This window comes from Atractosteus spatula, chromosome 15 (assembly GCF_055471065.1).
Source record: "Atractosteus spatula isolate fAtrSpa1 chromosome 15, fAtrSpa1.hap1, whole genome shotgun sequence".
NCBI lineage: Eukaryota > Metazoa > Chordata > Actinopteri > Semionotiformes > Lepisosteidae > Atractosteus > Atractosteus spatula.
In genome coordinates, this window is record NC_142720.1 from 12454758 (window position 1) to 12480380 (window position 25623).

The 25623-nt window shown below is 42.2% G+C and overlaps 2 protein-coding genes across 2 annotated transcripts in view; both read left to right on the top strand.

Moving 5' to 3' along the window:
• The window catches only part of abch1 (ATP-binding cassette, sub-family H, member 1), a 29881-nt gene extending 21321 nt beyond the window's left edge, over positions 1-8560 (top strand). Inside the window, exons 18-20 of the mRNA XM_088934292.1 lie at positions 2602-2761; positions 5764-5868; positions 6458-8560. Of these exons, the coding sequence (XP_088790418.1) occupies positions 2602-2761; positions 5764-5868; positions 6458-6564 (372 nt within the window). The 3' untranslated portion in view covers positions 6565-8560. The remainder of the gene's footprint in view (positions 1-2601; positions 2762-5763; positions 5869-6457) is intronic.
• A 7435-nt stretch (positions 8561-15995) lies between these two features.
• The window catches only part of peli1b (pellino E3 ubiquitin protein ligase 1b), a 48645-nt gene continuing 39017 nt past the window's right edge, over positions 15996-25623 (top strand). Inside the window, exon 1 of the mRNA XM_088933970.1 lies at positions 15996-16334. The gene's annotated coding sequence lies outside the window, so the exon portion shown is untranslated. The remainder of the gene's footprint in view (positions 16335-25623) is intronic.

Sequence of the window (25623 nt, forward strand, 5' to 3'; positions counted from 1 at the left end):
CTCTGTCTTCCACAGCCACCACTTTTCTCCCAAGTAATCTGTTAGTTACTTGAAATGTTATGTTAATTATACATTAATTATTACAGTCCCTTTTTTCAGCCCAGCACTTAATAGGTAGTAAAAACCACCTAGCTTACTCAGAATGTAACACACTCATAGAGTGTATTTCCATCCCTATATCATCCCACTGAAACTGACAGATTTCTCACTTGTACCAAAACATGCATCTACAGTTTATCTGTAGCAGATATGCATCCTTAATGTAATCATTTCTGACTAATTTGTTACTTAAGGGATGACCCACGCAAAGTGATTTTGAAGTTTTGAGTAGCTGAACTTCCTTATGACCATCTTTAACCTGTCATACACAAAATCCACTAAAGGTATAGAACCTTTGTTTTTTCTTAAAGAAATGGTCATGCAACTTTATTGCATTTTTGTTTTGTTCCATTTTTTGTTCATATTTTTTTAGAAAGCACTTTTAAAATTCCAAAGTGAGCAGTGAAAAGAAAAAATACAGTAACGATGTAACACAAATGAGATATTGCAGAATTTCTTAAACCTGCTGTTCAAGAGCTTTGACTGTGTGTAACGCTGGCGTCTTTTTCACTGTTTTTCACGTTTTATCTGGCCTGTGATGTATTTCACACGGTAGGGCTGCCTGAACGCAGGCAGGAAAGGTACGCACACCTGTTTCTGCTCCTCACACAGGAAGCGGCTGTGGTCGCCAGTCTACCCTGACAGCAGCACGGCTGTGATAGGCCGTCTTCTGTGGTTCAGCAGATCCACCACACTCTGCTGTTCTTTATGCAGGCGCGCTTTCACACCAGCGCTAATAAACAGCGAGGAATCAGCTTTCACTTGTCTGGCCCTGAATGCTAATTTACCCGTTTGCTCACATACAGCGCTGTACTGAAACGCTGAAACACACAGACTGGCAGCTCACAGAAGAGTGAGAATTTGACCCTTTCCGTTCCAGTTGTTGACATGGTTATTATCAGGGTTGCCCTCCAGCTGTAAGGACAGAACCACCCTGTCTCTCAGGCAGTAATTTAAGAAGAGGTGGCTTCACCTTTCTTGCAGTTAGCTCTCGTTTCATTCAGGCCCCACACAGGCAGAGCCCTGTGCTGCTATCAGGCCTGCCCTGTGGCTAACCTTGTAACCTTGAGCTGGGCCCTGGATGATATATCTCATTTCAGTTCCACGCAGCACCCCGAGCCCCACCTTGCCGACAGAGAACAAATAACATGGTCCAGACCCCTCTGGGACTAATCCGCAGAATCTAACACCTCGGTGAACGTGAACAGCACTGCAGCATGCCTCTGGCCCTCTGCTGTGCGCTGCCCTTTGCGGCAAATTAATTGAACATTATCGCAGGCCCGGTGATTGATTTTCTTTAGCAGTTAGCGCCTCTGGAATTACTGTCGAGTCATTTACTTTCCCCATCAGGTTCACCAGCGCTGTTTATGGCGCTGCTTTAAAATTCAACGTGGACGAACCAGGGGGAGAGAGCAGCCACTTTGCAGAGGGCGGGCGGCTGAGTCCAGGCCTCTGAATTTCAGATTGGACTGCTGTTCTAATTGAATAGAAAACAAATGACACCTTACGAGGAAGGTGACAAGGGCAAGGTGTTGTCACATAGATTATATTTATCTTTGGCTTGAGTTTGTAAGAATAAAGGAAGATAACAAAAAACACACTATTGCCAGGAATTTGTCCTAAATTTTTTTTATGATACTGCCATTAAGCAACCAAGAGCCAAAGTATTTGACATTAAATCAATTCATTTATATTGTGAAAAAATAGCGATTTCATACGTAATTCTCTGAAACCATAAGGAGTAGGGCCAATGAAATTTGCTTAGCTATTGTCTGGAGATTAATAAGTTGCATGATATTAATACTTTAGTGAAAATAGGCAATTATTTTAATAATGGCTGTAGCTTAGGAGGGTCATATTTTTAAAGGATCTGTTCATGTTTTATAAAACATTCCATCTTTGGCTTGTGTGCTAGGTACTGTTTTCTTTAAGGACACTTTTAAGGGCTCTGGCAGAACTTCCTAGTTCTGAGACATGCCTATTGCTCTTCATTTCAGTTCCCATGACAAATTATTATGAAAAAACTGTTGTCCTCAGAGGTATAAGGATATACTATGGTAGCTTGGGTTCATCAGCAAAACTTACAGTAAGTTTAGGGACTGAAAATTCCAATGATAAATTCTTTATAACACTTAATAGGTTAACAGAATGTGACTTAAGTATTAATAAACTGATAGCAGCTAACCCTTACAAGAGATAAATTTCATGTTTTTTTAAATGAATAAATTGATTTTAACTGAACAATATAAGATTGTTCTCATACATAGATGCTTTAATAATGGATACATCCGTGTTAATGATTTGTCGTCTCTTTTCCAAGATAAGACTGTGATTTTATTCAAGCCACAGTGGTTTACGGGCTCATAAAGAGCCTCATAAAGGTACAAATGTTATTACAAAATGGCACAGGTGTTGATCTCACTCCTGGAATGTAAGGTGCCAGTCTGTGAGACACCGGACTGAGCTGATGTGCTTGTGTGCTTCGGACCTGCTCTCTCCTAGATCCCCAATGAAGGCTCCCTGGCTCTCATTGTGATCCTCATCTTCCTCCAAGGCGTGACGGGCATTTCCTTCGGCCTCGTGATCTCCGCTGCAATTGACGACGAGCAGTCAGCCAACCAGGCCGCCCTCGGCATCTTCTACCCCAACCTCATCATAAGCGGTGGGTGAGGTCCTCCCACAGTGCCTAAGCACAGCGCCTAAGCACAGCGCCCCAGTATTGCAGCTCTGTTTGGGAATTGATGTGCAACTTTTACATTTTAATGAATTGATACACTATTACCTCTGCAGTGCAAAGAAACTGAACAGTATCGTCAAGAAGACATTGTTTAATGCCCAGTCAAGCTACATTTCATCATTTTCAAGGTGAAGCAGATGATGCAGTGCAATATTTTTATATATAATATATCATGTGCTCAGGTAAATTTAGCCTGCCACCTGCAAAGAATTTTACATACGACAAGGAACTGCACAGTATATTTGTACATCATGCTTCACGCGCTGTTACAGCGAGTATAACGAACGCTGTGCAGGTCTTTGATGGAGTCCGAGGGGAACAGGTCTGAGAAGGGTGAGGCGGGAGATTAGTCGAGAGGTCCAGAGAGGAATGCTAGGCAAACGAATCCGAGCAGGGCGAGATGGAAGAAGGTACAAGCTGGAAGGGGGTCCGAGAGGCGGGGTCCGAGAGCGCAAGACGTCGAAGGTTGTCAGGAACGAGAGCTCAGGAGGTGGAAAGATTCCTAACAGTGAGCATTGAACAGGGTGAGCAGAGGGTTGAAGTAGTGAGGGAAGGGGTGTGGTGTGGTAATTGGGTAATGGGAGTTAATTAGGGCCAGCTGCACTCGTAACGCGTTTGTTCCTCTTTAACTTAATCCTATACATACCTCATAGACATATCTGGTTCTAGAAATGTTTCTGTTTTTAGAGTCTTGTTTCCACTCATAACTCTAAGACTGGAAAATCATGGTTTGAACTGCAAACGTTTTCACTTTTAATTTCTTTGGAAATGTAAAACAAACATGGAAATATTTTTATTTGGATTGATTCTTGCATAGTAATGTTTGGAATGTTTAGTGTTATGGACAATATTCATGTGATTTTGTAGCACAGTTTCCAGTGTAAATTGCTTCTTCCCTGTGGTGTTAAATATGGTAGAATTTGTCATCTGCTGTTGATTTATGCAGATCAGGGAGCTATAGGCCACTGTCAGCATCCATGTAGAGTTATATGAAGGATACAGATGTCATATTTAGCTCTATATCAGCATGCCACTTGGACTGCCTCTGCTCACTCTAATACATGACTATGTAATATTGAATCAGACACATGAAAGCTGATTTACTGTTCATGACATTTTCAGATTCAGTTTTTGGATGCTATGTGGAAAAATACTTAGTGTTAGCTGTAGTTCTAACTGATACTAATTACAAGATTAATTTTTGTAGCAATCATCAGAAAAAAAACTTTGCACCATGGAGGTATTCTAGCGAAACATTTGGTGCATAATCCTAAAGACCTGTTAATAAAGGGGGTGATGTCAGACATTACAGATCAATAACAGGAAAGGTATGTGATGGATTTCATGTAGAGTTTGTGTTACCACAGGCTTCTTGGTGGTCTGTCCCCTGAGAGGCTGTAATAGTAGTCTCTTAAAAACTGAAAACCCAGGCATAAAATTGCAGGCAGATGAGAAAGATGGTTAATTGTTCATTATGAGCCAGAAACAAACAACAAAAAGGATAATTATGTTGCAGCGTGTTATCAAAAGCCATTCCACCTAATTTCAGCAAATTAACCTTTAGAGGAGATGAGTAAGAGTCTCCTATTACTACAGATGAACGGATATGGCTCTATGGCTCCATTTTACAAGATATGTATAACGAGAAGTGTAAGCAAGGTTAAGTGCAGAGGTAGACACGATGGGTGAAACTGTTCACCCACAGAACAAACCCCACGTTTGAGGAGGGCATAAGATTTGAGGGTCCAGGTCTGAGATCTGTTCACTGGGAGACTTGTCCTCCTGTTATCTGTTAGCTGCACAGGAAAGGGGTACCAGCCTTTAATAGTCCTCCAACAGAGGACAAATAAAACCTATGAAGGAAAAAGTAGACATTTATCCTCCCCTGAAAAATAGATAAAATGACAAAGTTCTGGTTGTGGATCATTCTCCTGAAGAAGGTTCCTCAATCCTCAACATTTGTTTTATTTTTCAGCATGGAATTCAAACCTCTACTTGTTCCCTTGCAGTCAGCAGTTTGGTGCATCTGTCCACTCTAACCCCAGATGAAACCTGAAATCTGATTTAACCATAGGGCTTTTGAGTATTTATGAGTTACTTGTGGCAGAAACTGGTATTCTGTGCTATATGTACATAGCATTATGATCTGGTGACAGTTACAAATACCCCAATAAACGCTAGTGGTTTTTTTTTTTCTTTTTGTGTACTATAACTCCAAGAGCAGATAAAAACTGATGAAGCCATAAGCCAGTGTCACGTCCACCAGCAACCGTATTCTATCCTGTAAATGACCTTTCACTAAACCGACCACAGCTATGGGTAATTCCAGCAAGCACCAGCGCATGGATCAATTATCCAATCACGACACCACACTAATAACCAAACCCTCCACTTCCCGGGATATTTAAACCCTCACTACCCTCAATTCTGTGCTTGGTCTTAGCCTCTATCCTTGGAGCTCCTACCTCACCGTTTCTATTGAGACATTCTCTTTCGGACTGAAATTCAGGTCTTCGATATTCTACCTTCGTCCCTCAACTCTGACTTCAGCCCAGCGACTTGGAGAAGTAGCCAACGATTTCCTCTCCCGTTCCCCCTGTCCGATCTCCTGAAACTCTCAGAACAATGCACAGGGTCCTTCCTCTAGCCTCTGGACAGAGTATTCGTTACAGCCAGGTGTTTTTCATAGCCTTTTCTTCCCATTTATCTTGAAAATAATGGTGAAAGTTCAAAAGTTTAAATCTAGCAATACGTCATATATATGGGAAACAGGAAGAGCTTTTTTTATATATATATAAACAGAGTTTTGGAAAATGCCTGGGAATTTGGGATGAGAAAAAGTGGAAATATTTGACACTGGAGCTAAGACAATTATTTTACGTTTTCCTTTTCACAAACAAGGCACTTTTTTGCATTTTAATATGCAGGTATTATCTGGCCCTTGGAGTGTATACCTTATCCCCTGAGATACCTGAGCATGGTCCTACCACAGACATATGCAGCCGAGGCCTTGCGCTGTATCATGTACAAAGGTAATGAATGACCTGTCTTCTTTCTCAGCTGCTTTTTGAACTGGATTCATAAAATAACAACAATGTTGGCTGCATCAATTATCTTGACATTATGATCAAAGGGTTCAAACAAATTTAGCTTGCTTATGTAAGGGCATCATGCATCATATTATGCTGATCGCTCTAGTTTATGTTTCTAAATGCTTACAAACAGTTGCTTCACTGCACAGTATTAATTATTTAGTAGCACTCTTAATATTTAAGGCCCCTATTTAAAGGGATGTTTTTTTCTTCCTAGCTTAATTGGGGCTGAGAGAGCTCTGAGAGTCATTGTTAATGTCATAGAGCCATCAATAACATTGCACATGGAGGAAGTCGAATGAAAGAGCAACTGGGGAGTAAAGATAACAGTGCACAGCTGATGAAAGGCAAAAGAGAAAACATTTTCTAAGGGGTAAAATTGACAATAACCACTTGAAACTGGGAATACAGACCTGCTAAAAAGAATTCTAAGATGGTTCATAAATTCTCATACAGTGCTTGCAGTACACCAGCTGCAACAAAGCTAACCTTATCTTGTTACGTTTTGACATTGAATACTGTTTTTTAGGGTGGGATTTGACCGCAATGATGGTGTGGAGAGGTTTTGCAGTCACCCTGGGCTGGAACACTTTCTTCTTAATCCTTGCCACGGTCATACTGAAGATGAGGATGTAGTCAGTCCAGGGAGTCCTGGGTATGGACAAATAACCCTCACACATCCTGAGCTGGGGATGACCCCTCCAGTCCCACTGAGCTGAAGCTATTCCAGAAACAAGGAGCTGCATCTCTGATTATCCAGATACAGTAGGTCACCTACCGGTGATTTCTGACTGACAGGTGTTACTGGAATGTCAGCACACTGTATGTCTGTCTCAGGGGTTATCACCCGGAGTGATTATTTTTTGGGACACTTTCTTGTATGTATTACAACACCAGCGGTATTTATCTGCAAATTCGTTGTAAATTGAAGTATTCAAAAGTTGGTTTATCTGATCAATAATATTGGCTTCAGCTCAGATGCCCACTTTTCATTCCATCGAGATATCTAATATAATCCCGTTTTGAACTGGATAAGTCAATTGAGAACAAATGTTCATGTTGTGTTGTGCTTTGCCTGCTGTTCAGCAGAAATTGGAATGCTGTTTTATCACAGCTTAAAGCAGACAGTGTGCTTAGAGCTCACGTTTTTGTGGTTTCCTTGCCATGTTTGACTTCATGCTGTCTCTGTTGTGTACAGTTAGCCTATCCAACTGACATCAGAGAGGCTGGGCATTCCAGAGCATTAGGCTTCTTTGTTTGGTTTCACAGCAACAGAAGCACTGATGGGCTTATCAATATCTGGAAATAGCAGGAGTAATAAATGGACATCTTTGACCCCTAACATTATATTAAACAATTAAGAAAAGGATCAGTATTGGGGAATCTCTCTGCCTGGGAATAATGTACCTTTAAATGAACTACTGTACAGAAGAATGGTGCTATATGAGCGTATTACTGGAATGGTGTGTGAAGACCACTGTGAAACTAGATTGACAAATGGGAAATACAGAAGTGAATTTTTACTCTTACATTTTTTATTTTGTGATAATTGTACAATATCAATACCAAATGATCTGTGTTTTTCTAAAAGAAAATAATCAACTGAAAAGCTTACTAAGGACTTAGGAATTGTTTCAGTAATTCCAATATAGGAAGCTCTAGCAATAAATGCCACGAGTAGTAACTGTTTATAAGATTTAATGTATACTTACTTTTTAAGTCCAGTAACCATACTCCACAAGAACTACTGATTTTTATAAAAATGTTTGAGAGTCTTACTGATACATTCTCAAAAATAATTGTTTGTCCACATGAACACAGATTAACGTGAAACATTGCAAATCTTGTTTTATGGCAAATATAGTTTATCCAAGAGTGATAGGATTGACACGAAGGAAGACATTCTAAACCTGAAGAGGGTCAGAGTTTAGAAATTACTCTTTTTGTTCCACCCACTCTGGAGTGAACCCAGCAAGATTAAAATAGCCAGTTTATAATATTAAGGTACAAATAGAAATAGAGAAGAAACAAAGAATTGTCTGGATTTTGAATAAACAGAAAACTGGCCTGTTGAAATGACAAGAGAAAAAGTGTTCTTTAGAAGAAGCTGTGAAACAAGCACAGACACATAATTAGGCAATTTTGTTGTCAGACACCAATTAATTTATGATACATCCTTTGTCTCCAAAACACAGTTTTACAACCCTTCAATTGTCCTGTTCCACTTGTTATCAAATATGCCTAGAAGAGATGATACCTAGAGTGTGAACTACTTTCTAACATCTTATTAGTGTAATAAGCATTTAACTGTCGGCAGCTGCCCATCATTTGTTTTCTTGGACATTTATTTTCATTCCTCATATTGACAAGACTAAAATCCGTCTACTTCACCATAGTTCTGAAAGAAGCAGCAGATTGTTTTTTTAAACAATGCCGTGCCAAGACAGTTTCCTAGTGTAGCGCTGTGCACAAGAAGAGCACTGTGTATGTTTGTCTAGGTTGTAGTAGCCTGTTGATGTTGGGGAACCCATTTTACTACCTCTGATAAGCAGACCTACTGAACATGTCCTTACTTGTTTGAAACTATTATAGAACCGCACTTTGTGTTATTTAATTAAATCCTTTTGAGACATCACTGCGTATTGTCGTGCTTTCCTTAAAAGCCTTCAGAAAGGTATAGTATTCCTTGGTGACAGAGAGGTTTGTTTTTGTTTTTCTCATGACAGAGAAATTCAGGTGCCTTACAGAGTTCAGTACATTAAGGAATAAACTGTGCCTACAGCCAGTTGACCTCTTAATATACAATCTTAAAGAGGACAAGCATTGATTATCAGCCTTTATATAATAGGTGTTATATTCTTTTCCTGGAAACAAAGGTATTGGGTTTCCTGGTTTTCAAGTACTGGTGATTCCTTTGGAAAAGAAGGATGTCTTCAGTTTCACACTGGACGACGAGAGGAAAGCTCCTGAGATTCCTGCAGGGCAGACACAGGCACTGCTGCAGACATTGGGGGTGGGGGCTGGGTAATTTCTCCTGGAGGCAGACGGGAACTTGTCCCACAGAGGCCGAGAATCACTCAGCTGGGCAATTGCTTTTAAGCATGCAGCTCTGTTTGTCTGCTGTCAACTGCTGAGCTACAGCACACAGCAGAGCTGCACAACAATGGCAGGAAGGAAGTCCTGATGTGCTCTGAATGCTGTATGTTATGAGGGTCCTGTCCTGGTGGGGCAAGATATTAGCGGTGAGCAGAAAAACGAGCACAAATGTTTTGGAAGACTGGTATTTCTACTGCAGTATAATTGCTTTTGTGTACCTGTGTCTTCAAGCTGTTACCATTTTTCTAGTATAAAAAATCCTAGGTTTATGCATCCATGGTTCTTATATAAAGGGGACTGCCTTTGCTACTGATAAGTCAGCAGAAATTTACAATTGATGGAAGTTACATTCTTGTCACCCTGAAATATATAATGGTTGGGGCCAAGGATAATGCTGTCTGCATGGCTCTCCGCTCCTCTCTGTAAATCACAGTAGTCTCACTGGTGACCAAAATATTTTTTATCTTTTTACCAACTGGCAAAAAATTGAAGCAGAGATCACAGAACAAACACGTCTGATTTCCTGTGTACCGTATGACATGTTGAGAGAGTACAGCATGAAGCAAACGGTGATTCCTTAAGTTCCCTTGATTTGCCCTATGAAACAGAAGTCACTTGTAGTCAATTGGAGGAAAAAATCAACTTTATCAATGGTTACCTGAAGATCTATGGCATAAATATGTGCGAATTTCTGCTTAATGAGATTCATTACCTAAATATTCATTTGCGGTTTGAGACAGCAGACATCACTGATGCTCTGGGCTAAAGTACACAAACACAGGACACAGTTCCTCAGTCTGTATTGCTGCCTTCTTCACAGCCTTATCTTATCAGTAACTCAAAAGGCTTCCCTGGGAATGTATGTTATGTAATATTAGCAGAGAAGCTGCTTTTGTGTGTGACAAAAATAACAGACTAAGCAGGACTCAATGTTGTTTGTGAATATATTCCCCCTGCTTTGTTTTCTCAAGGGGGCTGTGATGTTGACCATGGATCTGCAGTGATAAGACACCCAAGAATGACATTTACAATACCAGAGCAGCAGCAGTGGGGGAACAAAGGCCTCTTTACAACAAATCTTTGCTTCCCAGAGTTCTCTTGGCCCTTGTAAACTGGCACCTGCTGAGCCCAGGGGGACGTGCTGATCACTGACAGTGGCTGACGTCTGACACAGACCCAGGTCAGCACAGCTCACACTGCGGAGCACATACAGTACAGTAGGAACTCCAGCAAAAACAAAGCCCCATGCACACTTCTCTCCCAGCTCCTTCCTGCTGTCTCATCTTAGCTTATTAGAGCAGGGATTTGCATATCAAACAGCCTTTAGCATGGGCAACATTGCTTTCATACTTTGTAGGCCAACATGGCAATCTAAAGTGCATTTAGGGTAAGCAAAACAACAGTTATAGTAAAACCAACAGTAGTAACTGTCCCTGCCGCGCTGTTTCAAAGAGGCTCTGCTGCTCCTTCTAACACAACCTCTACATTGGTTGCATGCCAGATACTGTAGCAATGTCATGTCCTTCCAGGCGCTGCTTGTGGTGCCCTTCCAATAAACTTTCTCCAGAAGAGGGGCACAGCTCATCATTCCTAGCAAGAGGCAAGATTCAATCCTGGTGAAAGTACTCTTCAGAGTGCAAGCAGTTGACTGCAGGTGTCCCTGTGCTAGCTGTCTGCTGCAGCAAGAACAAAAGGCATACCCTACTTATTCTACAATTTTAATTCAAACTCCCCTCTCTGTAACAGCCTAATAATAGCTGAAAACCTCTGAATGACAGTCAAGGCTAATCAAAGGTAGCTAGGTGCTTGCTAAATGGCAAGTGGATAGAAAATAATGTAACTGTTAACTTTTCAAACCCCAGTTGGAGCACAATGGCAATTTCTTTGGTATAAACAGCAGATGTGTAAGATTAACTTAGAAACGGGAGACTGGAGAAAAAGAGTGTGCTGAATGGTACACAAAATTGTGAGTTGGGTATGTAGCACATAAATACCACAGTAGCATTTACAGTCTCCCAGATAATGCTTGTGTGATTTGTAAATGTCTGGAAATGTTCTGACAATTGTTTCTGCTTCGGCAACACTAATTCATCAGTCGTGCCAATAAAGCTCTCTGAATTTGAATTGGCACTCATGAAAAGCACAAGTATCTAAGTCCTTTATGCTTTTGATTATCCCCAGAACAGTAGGTTTACCTACTGTCAGTTATAAAATGTGGATCAAAGATGAATAATACATTGTTTTAATTTTTCTGCTGAAACAAACGTCCTCTTTTTCTTCAGAGTCCTGTCTGAGCATGTCTTGGACCTGAACACTAAGCACTGTGTTTATGGGGGGGGGGGTATTTTTGTAATACACAAGTCCTTCTGCCCTTTCTAAATACTCTCCAGGCACCAGTGACTCTTGGTATGAATAGAATTCAGAGGGACGGGATTTTCTCCTGGATCTTTTCTGCGAATTCACTTTCTCAGAATGGAAGTGCCCAACAAATTGCAGTGGAGAAAGGGAAGCGATCATGCCACAAATGACAGTGCTGGCCTGCTTAATTACATATGAAATGTTTAGAAATACCCAGTGTCTCATTTCCCTCCCGACAGATATCTTGAGGTAATTGCAAAGCCAAATGACTTTGTCGTTTAATGGCAGGAATTCCAATCCTTGTTCCCACTGTCACTTTTTAAAAATGAATTATTTGTCTATTCAAATCTAAACACGCGAAATAGGTTCAGAAAGCCACGAAGTTTCTTATCTGAAAATGAAAGAGACAGGACGAACAGAAAGAAGCGAGTTTTTAATTCCCCAAAGTGTACACTGTGAAACATGCTTTGGCTTTAATTTTTTCCAGCTGTATGTTCAGCAAAAAAAAATAATGTTAGTACAAATAAGGAGTGAAGGCCGGCACTGGACACATATAAAACAACTTGGGAAACAGATATTCTCTGACACAACACAAATGTATGTCTATGGAATTCAGCCAATAGTTCTTTGTTCCTTGCAAGTTTGTGATATTTAAAACATTCTGTAAACATATCTGTGTACTTGGATACTGTCTCCATGACAGCCTGACAACAGCAGACGGCTGACTTCCAAACACTGCAGTAGGGAAATTTAATATTTGGTTTAGCACTAGTACTAAATTTTTATTATGTAATCCCGTGGCACGAAATCACAAGCAGGCTTAACTGCATCCTCACTCAGACATTAGATTCTTACCAAAGTTAGGCATTATGCAACACAAGAATCTGTACAGGAGTACTGTTGCTATGTTGGGTTTTTTTCTACCGCAACAACATAAAGACTCCCTGTTTTAGATTTCATCACAAGGTGCTTGCATGAGGGCTGTACTGCTAGGCATGAAGAACGGGACTTGAACTGGTCACGTTCTCACTCAAGACTGAAAATCTGAAACAATCAATATTCTCCTATGAGGAAATGTGCTTACTACTGTGATCTAAACATATACAATGGAGTTTCTAGCAATCCTTATCCATTACAGTTGCAATCCTTAGTCTTGAGTTTAGAGAAAGGAAATATCCTGACATATGGATTTTCTCAGTAGAAAATCCGGAAGTATAAAGTAAAAAGTTGTACTAAACCAAGAAACATTTTAAACTTCTCAAAATAAAAATCTACACGTAAAGCTAGAAATCCAAACATGCATAAAATTAGCTATCACAGACACAATATTTACATTCAATCACTTCATCAGTCAAAGTCTAATTTCATCAATCTTTTCTCAGTGAAATTGCTGGAAATGAAAAAAAGAGTTCAAATGTGATATACTGTACGAAAAACAACTGTAGAAAATACTGTAATGGCAGTGCTGGTTGCTCTGTTTATTGCTCTTTAATAATTCTGAGATAAGGGCACTCTTGCAGTTCCAAAGGAAATGCCTTAGACTTCTTTAGAATTCTTTTATCGGAAGCTAAAAATGTTGTATTACCAGTCCCTGGAACTCAGAACTCTTTGATTGAAATCTTACACAATAACAGATTTAATTCACTTGTTTTTCAGTTCTGATGATTTGCATGTCAGCAAGGTCAATAAGGCAAAGCAACAGGGTTAGAAAAGTCACACGATTGAAGAATTACAAGTTTTCATACCTAGGTGCAGAAGCAGTTTATGGTTTCTCGACAATGCCCCATCCAATATATCCAGTACAGAAAGATGCAATAGGGTGCACCTTTGTCTTTTTCATATTTTTTTTTATTTTAGTCACTAATAAATAAACATCCTTTACTAGCCAGTGGTTAGCAAGCCTGATGCACATGCAAAACAGTTTTGTTTTGTTTTTTTACAATATTAGAGACAGCTAAAGGATGGAAAAATGTGAAAATGTCTCTCAGTAGCAAAAAAATAAGAAGTACATTACGGTATAATATTCTGTTTATCACTGTTGAGACATATTTAAATGAATAACTGTCTTTGCTGCTTGTCATGTATTGCACAACTCGGCTTTTCCAAATGTAAATCATTACAATCGCTCAACAGTGTGACTTCCACCTTGATCAGGGAGCAAGTGTCTGAGTTAATGATCTGAGGCTGATGGCTGAATATCTGAATTGAAAGAGCATGAGGGAAATAGCAAACAGTTGAGTGGACAGCTATAATTTAATGCACACGTAAAGCGGTCATAAAGCACAGATCTGGAAAGGGCACGGAGGAGTCAAGGAACTGGTTTGCAGAATAATAAAAAACCCAGATGTTTCCTTCAACTGCTCCTGACACGCATTTCAGAAACTACTCATGGTGTTTCAGGGATGCAAAATATAAAAATAAAAAAGCACATTCAAGGAGTGGAGTTACATTTCATTTTATACTGTGTTTTTTTCAACATACTACATTCTTGCATATGTTAAACAATAATGCGTTACCATGAAAAAAGGATGTGGGCCTATCAGATGAATTTCTGACATCAGTAACAGGACTTGATTCATATCCCACCACTCAATGATGTCCTCAGACACAGTGAAGAAAACGTAAGTTTTTTTTTCCCTCTGGAACAAATGTGTTTAAAACAAGCCTTAATGTGAAGGGGCTGTTAGCAGTATTCTTCCAGTTTTCTGGGGGCCCAGGTTGGGAGTAGGGGTGTCTGCTTCATTTGCAGCCAGTTATTGGGCTCACAAAGGTCAAGGCAAGGTCAGACTTCCTCTCCCTCATTCCACTGGAGAGGAAAAGGGCGGGCACCGAACACACGTTCAAGGTATCCAATAAATTCAGCCCAATCGATTCTCCATTTGCAGGCGTTCGTGCTGGTCCTGCCCTCGTCTGTCCCAGTCTCCTGTCACTGCTCACCAGGCAGTGGGAGTGGAGTGGTAGGTGAGCGTGGTGACTAAATGTTTTCAAGGATGCAAGAGCCGCCCTCCATGACAGCATCAGTTAAAAAAAGCATGAATTTGCACCTTTTTTTTTCTGAGTGCTTGCTATTTTTGTATAAGAAGGTGTTGATATCAGCACATATCAGCAAAACTACATCTGCCTCCTGAATCGTCTTTTTTTTTTTACAACTACTCAGTGTTACATTCTTTTCATCAGCATCCGCCTGGTTTATTAGCTGATATGCTGTTTTTCTAACTGCAAAACAGTAAAGAGCTGGAAACGTCTGTATTTTTTTGATAGCCTTGACCACAGAGCTTTTTTTTTTAAAGAATGTTCCCATCTTAAGAACTGTGATAGTACTGTCTTCCATTTAAGGTTAGGTACACTGGACACTGTATCACCATACGCATATTTCGAAAGCCCCAGAGAATTAAAAAGCAGTGTAACAAGGGTCAGAGACGTCATCCTGTAATAGCTGACAGAAGATGTCAAAGCAATCTCATTTTGCTATTAAAGCCTCAAATTAACATCTTGCTCTTGGTAACAAAAAGTGCAGCGATTTTACTGCAACCTGTGCATGTATTTTTATAGAAATATATAAATATTATAGTGCATGTATTTAATTTATAGAACATTTATGGATTATAATGTGCAACTGTGCTCTTATCAATTATACATTTCTTTAATTTTGATGTATTCTGTAAAAGCTGGAGAGGAATTTAGTCTTCCCAAAACACTAGTATGAGAGAGACTCAGTACACAATGTGTGTGTGTCACTTCATAGCTTTGTTGATGATGAATGACCCTGGCTGTAAGAGTTGGGGCGTTACCCATGTGTCCTGGTTAAATTCTACTCTGGTTTAGCACAATATAGCTCCCTAAAGTTCCCCATTCATTCAACTGATGAAGTAAATCCCTGCCTCTCCACCTGATCTGCTGTGTGGTGGAGCTGTTTCTTGTCACCCAGGTGGGGGCTGCATTTCAGTGGTGGATGAAGTGGGACCCCTCCTATATGTAATAAGCCATAACGTAATATCCTTCAGGACAAAAAGCACAATACAAATGCCAGAAATTATTATTTTTATTAAATAAATAAATTGTAGGTGCATACATTTTTTCCAATATTTTTATACGTTGCAATATTTTTAAATATATAAAAATATCTAAATTATATTGCAATATTCTGCAATAAAAAGACTTGACATCTCAACAGGCAATGTATGTGTACTTTGTTATGTATGTAATGCTTTACATAAATATTTCTTTAAAGACAACAACATGCAAAGATAATTTTTAAATGTATATTACATATCCATAAACAGAAATTAACATAATATGCATATATTAGTACGTAATAAGATATTTAAATTAACTTAATAATTCACACAGCTTCGAAATAAAATTTATACTTACTATTAATCTGAAAAACACAGAAATTTTCAAACTCTTCACAGTGAACGATAAATGATATCGATGCTCCTATCTTAATTCTGAGCTCCTCTCCAGGCACGCGGTCGTAAAAGTGACCTAACCAGCTGATTTCGCTTCCCGTCGAGAAGCATCATGGGTAGTGTAGTCCAATTGGCTGACTTCCTGAATTGTTTCTAAGTCCCGACGGGAGAAAACAGGTACGACTACAATTTCCACAATCCATAGCGAAGAAAATCAGTGACGCGGCAGGTATTTGTGACTCTGACCTAAAGGGGCCAGACACTGCTTATGATGGTCAGATCCGATTACCCGCACTAAGATCGTGTAATCGATCCATTATTTAAGAGCGAAAAAGAAAGAGCAGAGAGGAAAAAGACACGCTTATAAGTTCAATGCGCCTGTTTTCGTTCACAGCCAGCCGCGGATCTGCGCTCACTTGCCTTTGTCACAGCAAGTTGGGACGGAGTGCTTGATTGTTTTCGCCCGCTGCGCACAGATTCACGGAGGAGAAGCCAGCGAGCTGTCGAGGAGCGACGAGGGAGTCACGACGCACCGCCGCTGTAAGTCCGAGAGCAGCAGCAGCAGCCGCCGCACGAAAGCGACTCTTTCCTTTTGTCCTTCCTGCTTCTCCTCGCACCGAGCGCCGGGCAGCCCGCTGTTTGCAGCTGCTGCTCCAGCAGTGACAGGACCGAGCGGGTCTGCGCTGTCAGTCCGTAACACTGCCGACGGGACCGAGGCGTTTCGCCCGTCCAGCCGTGGTTTCTTTTGATGCTGGGCTCCCTTGAACGCGGTCCTCACTGCTACCCAAAGCCCGGTGACGGTTACGTGATTTTTCCCCTAGCTCGACGGGGCTGTTCGCTTGCGAGGCGTTAGGCTGCGGGAGGTGATTTGGTTTCTTCTGCTGTACACACAGGCGAAAACAATCACCCGTGTGTGCACTTTTCTAACATTTCCCCAGTTCCCGTGCGCGGTATGATCCCGGGTGAATCGTTCACAGACCGAAGAACGTTTTGATTTGTTTGTCTTGGCGCTTTGATTTCCATATTATTTATTTCCTTTGGCAAATGAACAGAGCCGATTAGCTTGTGGTTCACGTTGGCAGTATTTACGGGGAGCGAACCGTGACCGCACACTCTCTTCAAGGGGAGAGAGGGGGTTTCTCTGGTCCTGGACGTTGTAACGGTTCCCATTGTGGAGAGCGAACCGGTCTGTTTTTACTAGTATTTGGCTTGAAACGCTTGCACCCCCCCCCCCTTAGAAACGGGATCTGGGAAGCGCTTATATTGCTTAATTGCTCAAAAGACACATTACACCCGTGCTATTGTGTACGGCTAACTTTTTTTCTTTGTGCTCTTGCCCAAGAAGGGCAGGGTGACAGCGCAATTGTCACGTTCAGCATTCGGCACTACTGTAACCGAGCTACGTTTCCGACCAGCGTTTATTTTTTTTTGCGCTGTGGGTGAGCACGTCATTTGACGAAATTAGGGATTGTAAACGCTTGCTGTTAAATCTCGACGAACTGGGCGATTGTCAAGTTTGTTGGGTTTTTTAAAAAAAAATAATATTTCGTTCGCTCAGCTCGGCGCTGTCTCACGGCACATAGGCGCGATGCTATTGTTCCCCGAAAGGATAAACTAATTTGCATCCATCCCGGCTGGGCATCTGTGGAGTCGTGCTTTTTGTTCCGTGCCGATCGCATTTTGCCCCCCTCGCAGCAGAAGTCGGGGATCGCGGATTTCGAGTGTCTGTTCACCGCTCCCACCCAGACCTTTGATCTGGAATCATTATGCACCTTAAGAGTCTTGAATTTTTATTTTAATCGTCAGCGCGTTGAAACTTTATTTGTTCAACAGGGGGGAACCCCCCCCCCCCCCCCACAAGGTCAGTTCATAAGGAAGCAGTGGTAGCTCTTTTTTTTTCTGGTCACCCCCTTACTGGAGTTGAGTGAAATCTTCACCAGGCTGCTCTTTTGTTTGTGTTTTGTGTTTGGCAGGTTATTAATAGCTGCAGTGGGACACTGGTGTTTCCATGCCAGAAATGGTCCTTTATTCAATCGCACGTGAAGACCTGAACCCCAAATAGGCCTGGATACAGCTTATGGTTTGGAAAAAAAAGTTCCCTGGGATCATTTTTCAGTGGCGACAGTTTATTCGCGTCCATTTGTTAGCAGAAGGAGGGCGTGTTAGATGGCCGATTCGGGATCCGCACAAGTGGACACGCCAGTGGGGTGTTCGCCAGGAGGGAGTTGCACGAGGGTATCAGGTTGTCGCAGTTGAAGCGTCGCCATCAGATTGCTGAGGGCAGACTTGAAATCGCCAACTAATAATACTTCCCGGGACTGCGGTGTCAAGATTTAGAGCGCTGAAGCCATGTGTTAAATTGAGAGGCGCCTCAAAGTAGGCCGTCGCGTGACCGGGGGGAGAACCTGGGAGTCCTGGAACGGCCCGAGACGACCCCGCCGGGCGAGGGAGTCGCCGAGAGGGAGAGAGGGGTTCAGGGGTACAGAGGGGGTTCCTTCAGGCCCCATCTCCGCTCGTCCAGATGGCCGCGTGCTGTCAGCTGTGCCCAACGCAGACGCGTCGCACGCGGGCACTCGGGAGGAGAGGAGGTTGTAGGGCAGAGTAGTGCCTAAGGGACGCATGGAGGTGGGTTTCCTTGTTCCCCACGGTCTGGCCTGAGCAGCACTGCAGTGACAATGAAGCGAAAGCTCAGGGCAGTCGTTATACCAGCAGATGGCCAGGAGGCCAGGGGCAGTGGCTGTGCTGTAAGGACAGAGCAGTCACTGGGTCCGGGCTGCCGTCTTGTGTGTGTGTGTTTCACTCAGTCTGCCCCGAGCGAAGGAGTTCAGCAGATACTTCCAGGAAGAGATCACCACTGTACGCTGCCTCTCACACAGGGGTTCGGAAGAGCCGTACTTTAGTGCAGTGGCTCTGCCACGAGTTTGCTGCAAAAGCAGATAGCCTTGCAGAACCAATGCTCGTGTCAAAAAGCATGAGGACAGAAGCAGTGGCATTAACTCATTAGCTAGGGTTCCGTCTCTCCCATGTGCTGCATGCAGGTTAGCTAATCGGACAAGATCTGTATCAGCTGTTACACAAGCTCTGGCAGTTTGGATACGTTTCAAGTAGTTTCTATAGTGCATCCCTTTTTTTAAACAAATACACATTCCAGGTAATAGGTACATGCCTACAGCTGCAAGAACCAGGATGGGCATTGCTTTAAACACCTGGCGGTTCATAGTTTTTCCTTAGCTGTGTAAAAAGCAAGTACAGTGTATAGAATTAAATGCAAAGACAACGTAGTAATCAGTGTTAAAGAGTCCTGCATGTGATCGTATTGGATATTGGATCTCGCTGAAATGTCTAGCGAGGGTAGACTCAATTTCGTTTTTCCCCTATGTCTTGTATATATGAATGTGTAGGTTTAGAGTTTAAAAAAACAAGTATGTTGCAGATGTGTGCCTGCAGGCTACTGATTAGTCTGAGGATAATGTAAGGGCAGATCACATTTAGTTTTGCCAAGGGTTGGAGAAACTTAATATCTGTATGCCTGGACCACAGGGGATAAAAATTCTTCTGTAGAGTAAAATCTGAAGTTTTTGTGTCTTGCAGCCAAGTGCGTAGGAAGAGAAAACATAAACCCAGAACGATTCCTCTTGCTTATCCGGTTGGGTCGGAAAGTTGGTTCTGAATGAGTACGCTTGTCGTGCCTCTGATCTTGCCTGCTGCCCATGCCCTGATGCTGCTGGTGTGCTGCCGACGACTGTCCAGTTTGTTAACTGGCTGTGCTCGAGGACTGGGAGGCACGTCGGGGTGGCCGCCTCACAGCTCTTGTCTTTGGGGCGTCCTGTTCTGGATGTAACCCATCTCTCCTGAGCTGGGATGTGGCTCACTGTGACCCCATATGGATCTAAGTGTTTTAATGAAAACGGGTGGATGTAAGTCAATCCTGATATTCCATTTACTGGCCTTTTGTACCCGTTGCATATCCTGGTTCTCTAATTCCCTAATTTGACTTGGGTAATGTGCTAGTTTCCCCTTCCAGCAAGAACAGGTTCTAAAATGTCTCCTCTGTGCACTATGTGATATCAACATCACTGCTTCATCTTTTTGATTTATTTTTTTTTATCCCTTCATACTCCTGGACAGCAAATTGTGGTCTGAAATTGTAAAAACAAATTCTTGTAAACTTTGGGGAGGTTCATCAGTCAGGATTGAAGGAAGAAGCCCACGCATCTGGGTTTCCCTAGCAGAGGGGCTCTGTCCCCTGGATGCTGATTCACAAAGGAGTTTTATCACCACGCTCTGTGATGTCACTGCCCTCCCTCCCCCTTCTGTCACAAAATCCCTCCAGGATGCACTCCAACGTCAAGTTTGGGAATTTTACAATGACGTATTTCCTGTGTAATCTGTGGGATGTTGTCTTGCCTGGTTTACAGTAAAAATATGCTTTCTGGAGCTGTGAGTTAACCCCAGGGGCAGTACACAAAGACACAGGCCGAATGGGACGCATTGCTGACATCTTGTCAGGTCTGTACAAATTGGCCTACCTTCTCACACTAGTTTTATGTTTTGTTTTTAGAGAACTCTTTCATGCAGAGTTTCTCTTGTCCACTGTGTGTTTTTCATTAAGAAACCAATGTTTGCTGGCCCCGTTCCTGGACTGTCATATTCACAGTATCTGAAGAAATCAAGTTGCTTTGTTTTTCCAGAGCATCAGAAAAACACTCCCTCCACAAGTACTTCTGGTCATGTCTTCTATTCCGAATGGAATTCCTAGTAATTTTGTTTTCTGTGAGAAGATATGGAGTCAATTATCCAACCACAGGAGCATCCCAATTCATCCCGCCGCCCTGCAGATCTCTATGATGTACTTTTAGTTAAAGCGAAGCCTTCATTGCACTATATGTGTGTGGTTGAAGCCATCAAAGGACAGAAAGCCTTTGTCTTGTTCTGTGTTTGCCTCTGTTACTCCTCTTAGACCTCTTTATGAAAAAGACAGCTTAACATAATTCTTTGCAAGTGCATGTGCTGTCATCTTTTCTTGTATCCCTGGTGTGCAGTGCTTTGTACAAGCCTTCGATACCAGAACTGGGAAATACGGTCAGGTTTGTGAGGAACACGCTTGCTTGTGAAAAGTAGGTCAGACAGCGAGTTTGTAAGCACTTGCTGCAGTTTTCAGCGGAAAAAATGTCACTTCTTTCATAAAAGGTAGTTTCTGTTTCTTTTATTGCAGGACTTGCTTCCATGCACACAGAATCGTTCACATGTACTCACCTGGAAGTAAGAGGCTGTATGGGATCCATAAGTAAATTAAACAGCTGCCTGAATTGTTTTTTAACATTAAAATATTCTCAAGTTGTGCCCTTCACTGAGAAAAACTGCAATATTTGGATGCTGAGCAGTCTAGCTTGCACCCTAAGTATGTCAGTAAATCTGTTTATATCTATTAAATATTGAGCTTAATTGTTGCAAAGAAAAGGCTATTTGGAGTGGAAATTCCAACAACGCTAAGTCTGTCCTGAATTTAAGTTTGAAGATTTTTCTTCTATCCCGAATGAGGTATCCGCTCACATCCTGCATTTGTATTCAGCTCGTTATACTCTGCAATTTGTGTTGGGCTTCTTTTTTATGCACAGGACCAGTTGTGTCAAAACTTGCCTGTTCATTGTCTGTTCTGCTCTGCGTCATGTGTTTCCAGTTGTCAGCGGAACATTTTTCCGGGATTAGGAAACCCATAAAATCTTTGCATTCCTAGGAAGCATGTTTTCCTTATCCCTTGTTCAAGGTGGAAGCAGAAGCAGTCAAGGGCTTTGGAAATCTGCTGTACTTAATTTAAAGTAAAATACTGTATATCCATCAGTGTCCCATCCAGAGTGTAGTTCCACTTTGTACCATGAGCTTGCCAGGGTACTTTCTAGCTCACTGTAACCCTCTTTGGGTAAGTGGTTACTAGAACTGGATTAAGTTGGGTATATATACTGAAAATTGAAAGAAACGTTTATACCTGTTTCTGCTTACATGTTTTTAGAAAAACACAGCTTCTGGATCTTGATTGTTTTTGGCATCACTTTGATTAATCAATCCTTCATGACAGAGTGTGATGTACTCGAGACTGAATATTGCATGAGCGCTATATCATGAGTCACACATCATTAGTGGGAAAGTTGATTAATAGATAGAAGGTGCATGCTCAGTGTAAGTTGAGTCCTGTAGCCCAGACATCACTGACTTGGACCTGAAGTGTATTTACAGTAGCTATGTGTGACTGGGATTCTACAGGTTATAATTGACCAAACCAATGTATTTCTTGACTCAAGGATGGGTGAGTTTGAGTCAAACAATATGCCCCATTCCTGAAAGCAGTCCTACATGGCACTGTGGGTAAAACAGTGAATACTGTAGCTCTGCATTTGTTGTTATGGAGGTGAGAGAGCACGGTCAACAACAAGGATGGTTGGTGTTGATCCTCGTTGATGGACAGTCGGTGATTCCAAATTGGGTGGCAATGGTAAAAAATAACTAGAGATGGCAAAGTAATCATTTTTGTCAACACTAAAAAGTATTTTAAAGGCTAAGGTTGTTTTCCTAGAGCACAAGAGATTTAAAGTCTTCAGAAGAAAAAAAAAACAGCCTTTTGTGCCCATCATCTGTGTCAACCTGGTCTGTTTCCTGTTTTTTTCCTCCAACCTCAGTGTGGTCTGTACTCAAAGGCTGCGAGCCGTGTGATGAAACAGTGTTGTGCAGATCTCACTTCCGAAACTCGAGGATATTCAGGGATCCCCCTTGTTATAGAGGCTTTTTCTCATAAAACCCGAATGTCTCCTCCAGTAAATAAGCAGGTCTTTAAGAGAAAGGCCTTTGAAATGTGAAAACACTGGCAGGATTCTAGGTGTATTTAATTGTTTCCATTGATTTGTTTTGTGTATTTATCAGGAGCTAGTCAATGCATTCGTGACGGGCATTTCTATTCTGTGAGGCCAGTTGCTCTGCTTTTCTCCTTGCACCTTCATTCTCCAGACTTCCCAGTACATCAGCTGCTGTTTCATATGTTACAAAACACACTGTCACTGACGCTGTGGCTTGGTCTTTTTCTGCACGCTCTGAATGGTGATGCATTATTTTATTTACCTCTTGATCCCACATAAAATGAAGGTGCAGCTTTCAGCAAAATCAACATGTTTGAATGCTCTCTGTCTTTCTGCTTCTCGGTTGTTGTGAAACCCTGCAGTTTTCCTGCTGCCCTGCCACATGTTTGGTGGTGGTGCTCAGTTCCCAGCTATTGTCCGGGTTAGAGATGTATATTTAAAGAGATGCAGTGCCTGATTGTGGCAGGTAAATCGTTTGGCAAAGAGAGAACAGGAGAACTCCTTTCGTCCCTGCTAGGACGTCTGCGTCCGTTCACCTCAGAAAATCAGGTGTGAGACAGGAGGTACAACAAGGCAAAGGTGTGAACTCTTTTTTTTTTAATTGTTGTTCAAAGTTCTTTGTGTGCTTTGCAGTTGCTGATGTGTTTATGTTGCTGAATAATTAAATAGACTGCAATCCATCCCATTCTTTGTACTCTCCGTCTGCCTGTACTCAGACATTAAACAGGAGAGGGACTGCTGCACTTTGAGTGAGTTCTTGACACCCGTATGGTAGTGGTGTGCTATCTTTCCTGTTGTATGGAACACTGGTGTTTAAGATAGGTAACTGTGGAGCTATATGCTAAAGACCTCTATCAAATGGAGCATCTGTCACTTATGTTTGTTCCTGGCTGCAGTTTTGAATGACTTATAGATATTCAAATATGCCTTGGACGTCCATTGACAGTGGCACTGCTAGGAAATGGCAGTTAAGCCTTCAGCATGACATCTGTTTTCCCATTGTCTGAGTGCATGATGCCTAAGCCATACTTCCAGGATGGCACTAAAGCAGGAGTACTGGATTGTGTATGAGCTCTGGCCATTGCTCAGAGCACTGACGATTATACTCTCGACAATGGAGCGTTTGCATAGTTCTAAGCCATTCAGAATCTTTCTTTGTGACGCAATTTTATGCAAATGCAGTGGGAAGCCATTTAGACTCTCTTTACATAGAAGCTTGAGCATTTCAGGTTTTTCAGTCCCCAGGCTAGTACATTGTATATCGAGGAGGCAGTGAACTCAATACCTACATCTGTGCAGATTCTCTCGCTGGACATACCCTTTGGGATACAGAATACAATGCTGTAAGAAACTTGGACAAAGCGTTTGTGCTTCTGAAGAAGGACACAGTTTTTATGAAGTCTGTGTTTTCTTGTCAGTCAGAGCTTTTGAATCCAGAAATAAATTGTGTGTGTGACTGTCCTTTACCTGGTGTAGCCCAGTGGGGAGGTGGCTTAAAAAGTCTAAGGACAGTCCCGCTACCAGCTCATTTGGTTTCCAACTTCCATGACTTCTAAAATTCCCGTCCTTCCTCGCGTCTCATCCTGTCAGGTGCGTTTTCATCGGGGCGCTGTGGCGCGGGGGTGAGGGGTTTCATTCCCCTGGAGGATGCGACTTGGCATGGGATCGGGAAGCAGATGGAACTGGCACTACGAAGGAGGGACTCTAGGATGGCGATCGGCTCAGCCATCGTAGTCGGCAGTGCCCGGCGATCCAAACCTGGGATCTGACAAGTATGAGTGGAAGTGGAGGTGGGGGCGTGCTTGCTCCTGTTCGACCTCCTGAATTCCTGGTTGGCACCCTTGGGGATCACTCGAGAAATGTTCCAGCTTATAGGATGCGTCTGGACAGAAACAGTCGGAAAGATCCCGCCTCACTAGTAATTTATCTGCTCAAGGCCTTCTGGGCAGCTCGTACATAGCTGGTAAGGTGGGTTTGAGCTGCTTTGCTGTCCAGAGTAAACCATGCACAGATTAGGAAGTCGGTGAACCCTAACCGTGCCAAATACTGAGCTGTGAGCTGTTTCACTTGTTGGGAATAAGTTTTCCTTCAAGCCTAAGCCAGGCCTTGTGTGTGAGCTATTAACAGGACCCAGTAGCAGGGTGCCTATAAAACTGCCTCCTCAAAGCTAAAAGATTTAGGAGTTAACCTCTGCTATAATCCACTTCCATTTCTTAGCAGTCTATAAATGTTTTAAGGGCAAACGCTGCGCCTCTGGCTTCTTTTGTTGAGTGTGTAATTCTTGACATTGATATGCCTATTTAGAAATCGTTGGAAATTGTAGCCCCACAACACCCATGATTATGAAAGTGATACCAGGTAGGAAAAATTGGAAAAAAAAGAGATTAGTAACAGTGCAGTTTCTATGGTGGCTGCACTAAAACAATGAAAGGTTTTCTGCTTTCTCATCTGCTTTTGAAATCCGCTCATTCTGCGGACTTGTTTTCAGAGACTAGAACAACAGAAAAACTTGCGGCGATCTTCGATTCAAGACAAGTGGATGGTGGCTTGGAGATGTTATGGCAGTGAAGAGAATGTTATCCTCCCAAAGCCTGGCGTATAGTCCTGGTCCGTTTGTGGTCACGTTTAACCTGAAAGCATGCGAGTTCGCTTTGCTTCAAAGAATCCTTGTCTCTCATTTCTGTTTTCATGACGTGTCCTTCTCTCCCACCATGCTTCTGGGACTCGTCTTGATTTTTTTTACTTCAGCTCGCTAATTAGGCTGCACTTCGTACTGGAACAATTTATTTCAAACATCCGGAGAACGTGGCATCTGAAGCAGTCAGTAGTACGGCACTTCCTCAAAAATATGAATCTGTTCATGCAGGATGCAGTTGATGTTATGTGCTGATTGATCTTCAGTGTTTTGCGGTACCCTTCATGAGCATGAACCATGCTAGGGAGCCACCTGTTGTGGGGGCGCTAGGGATGGGTTGAAGACG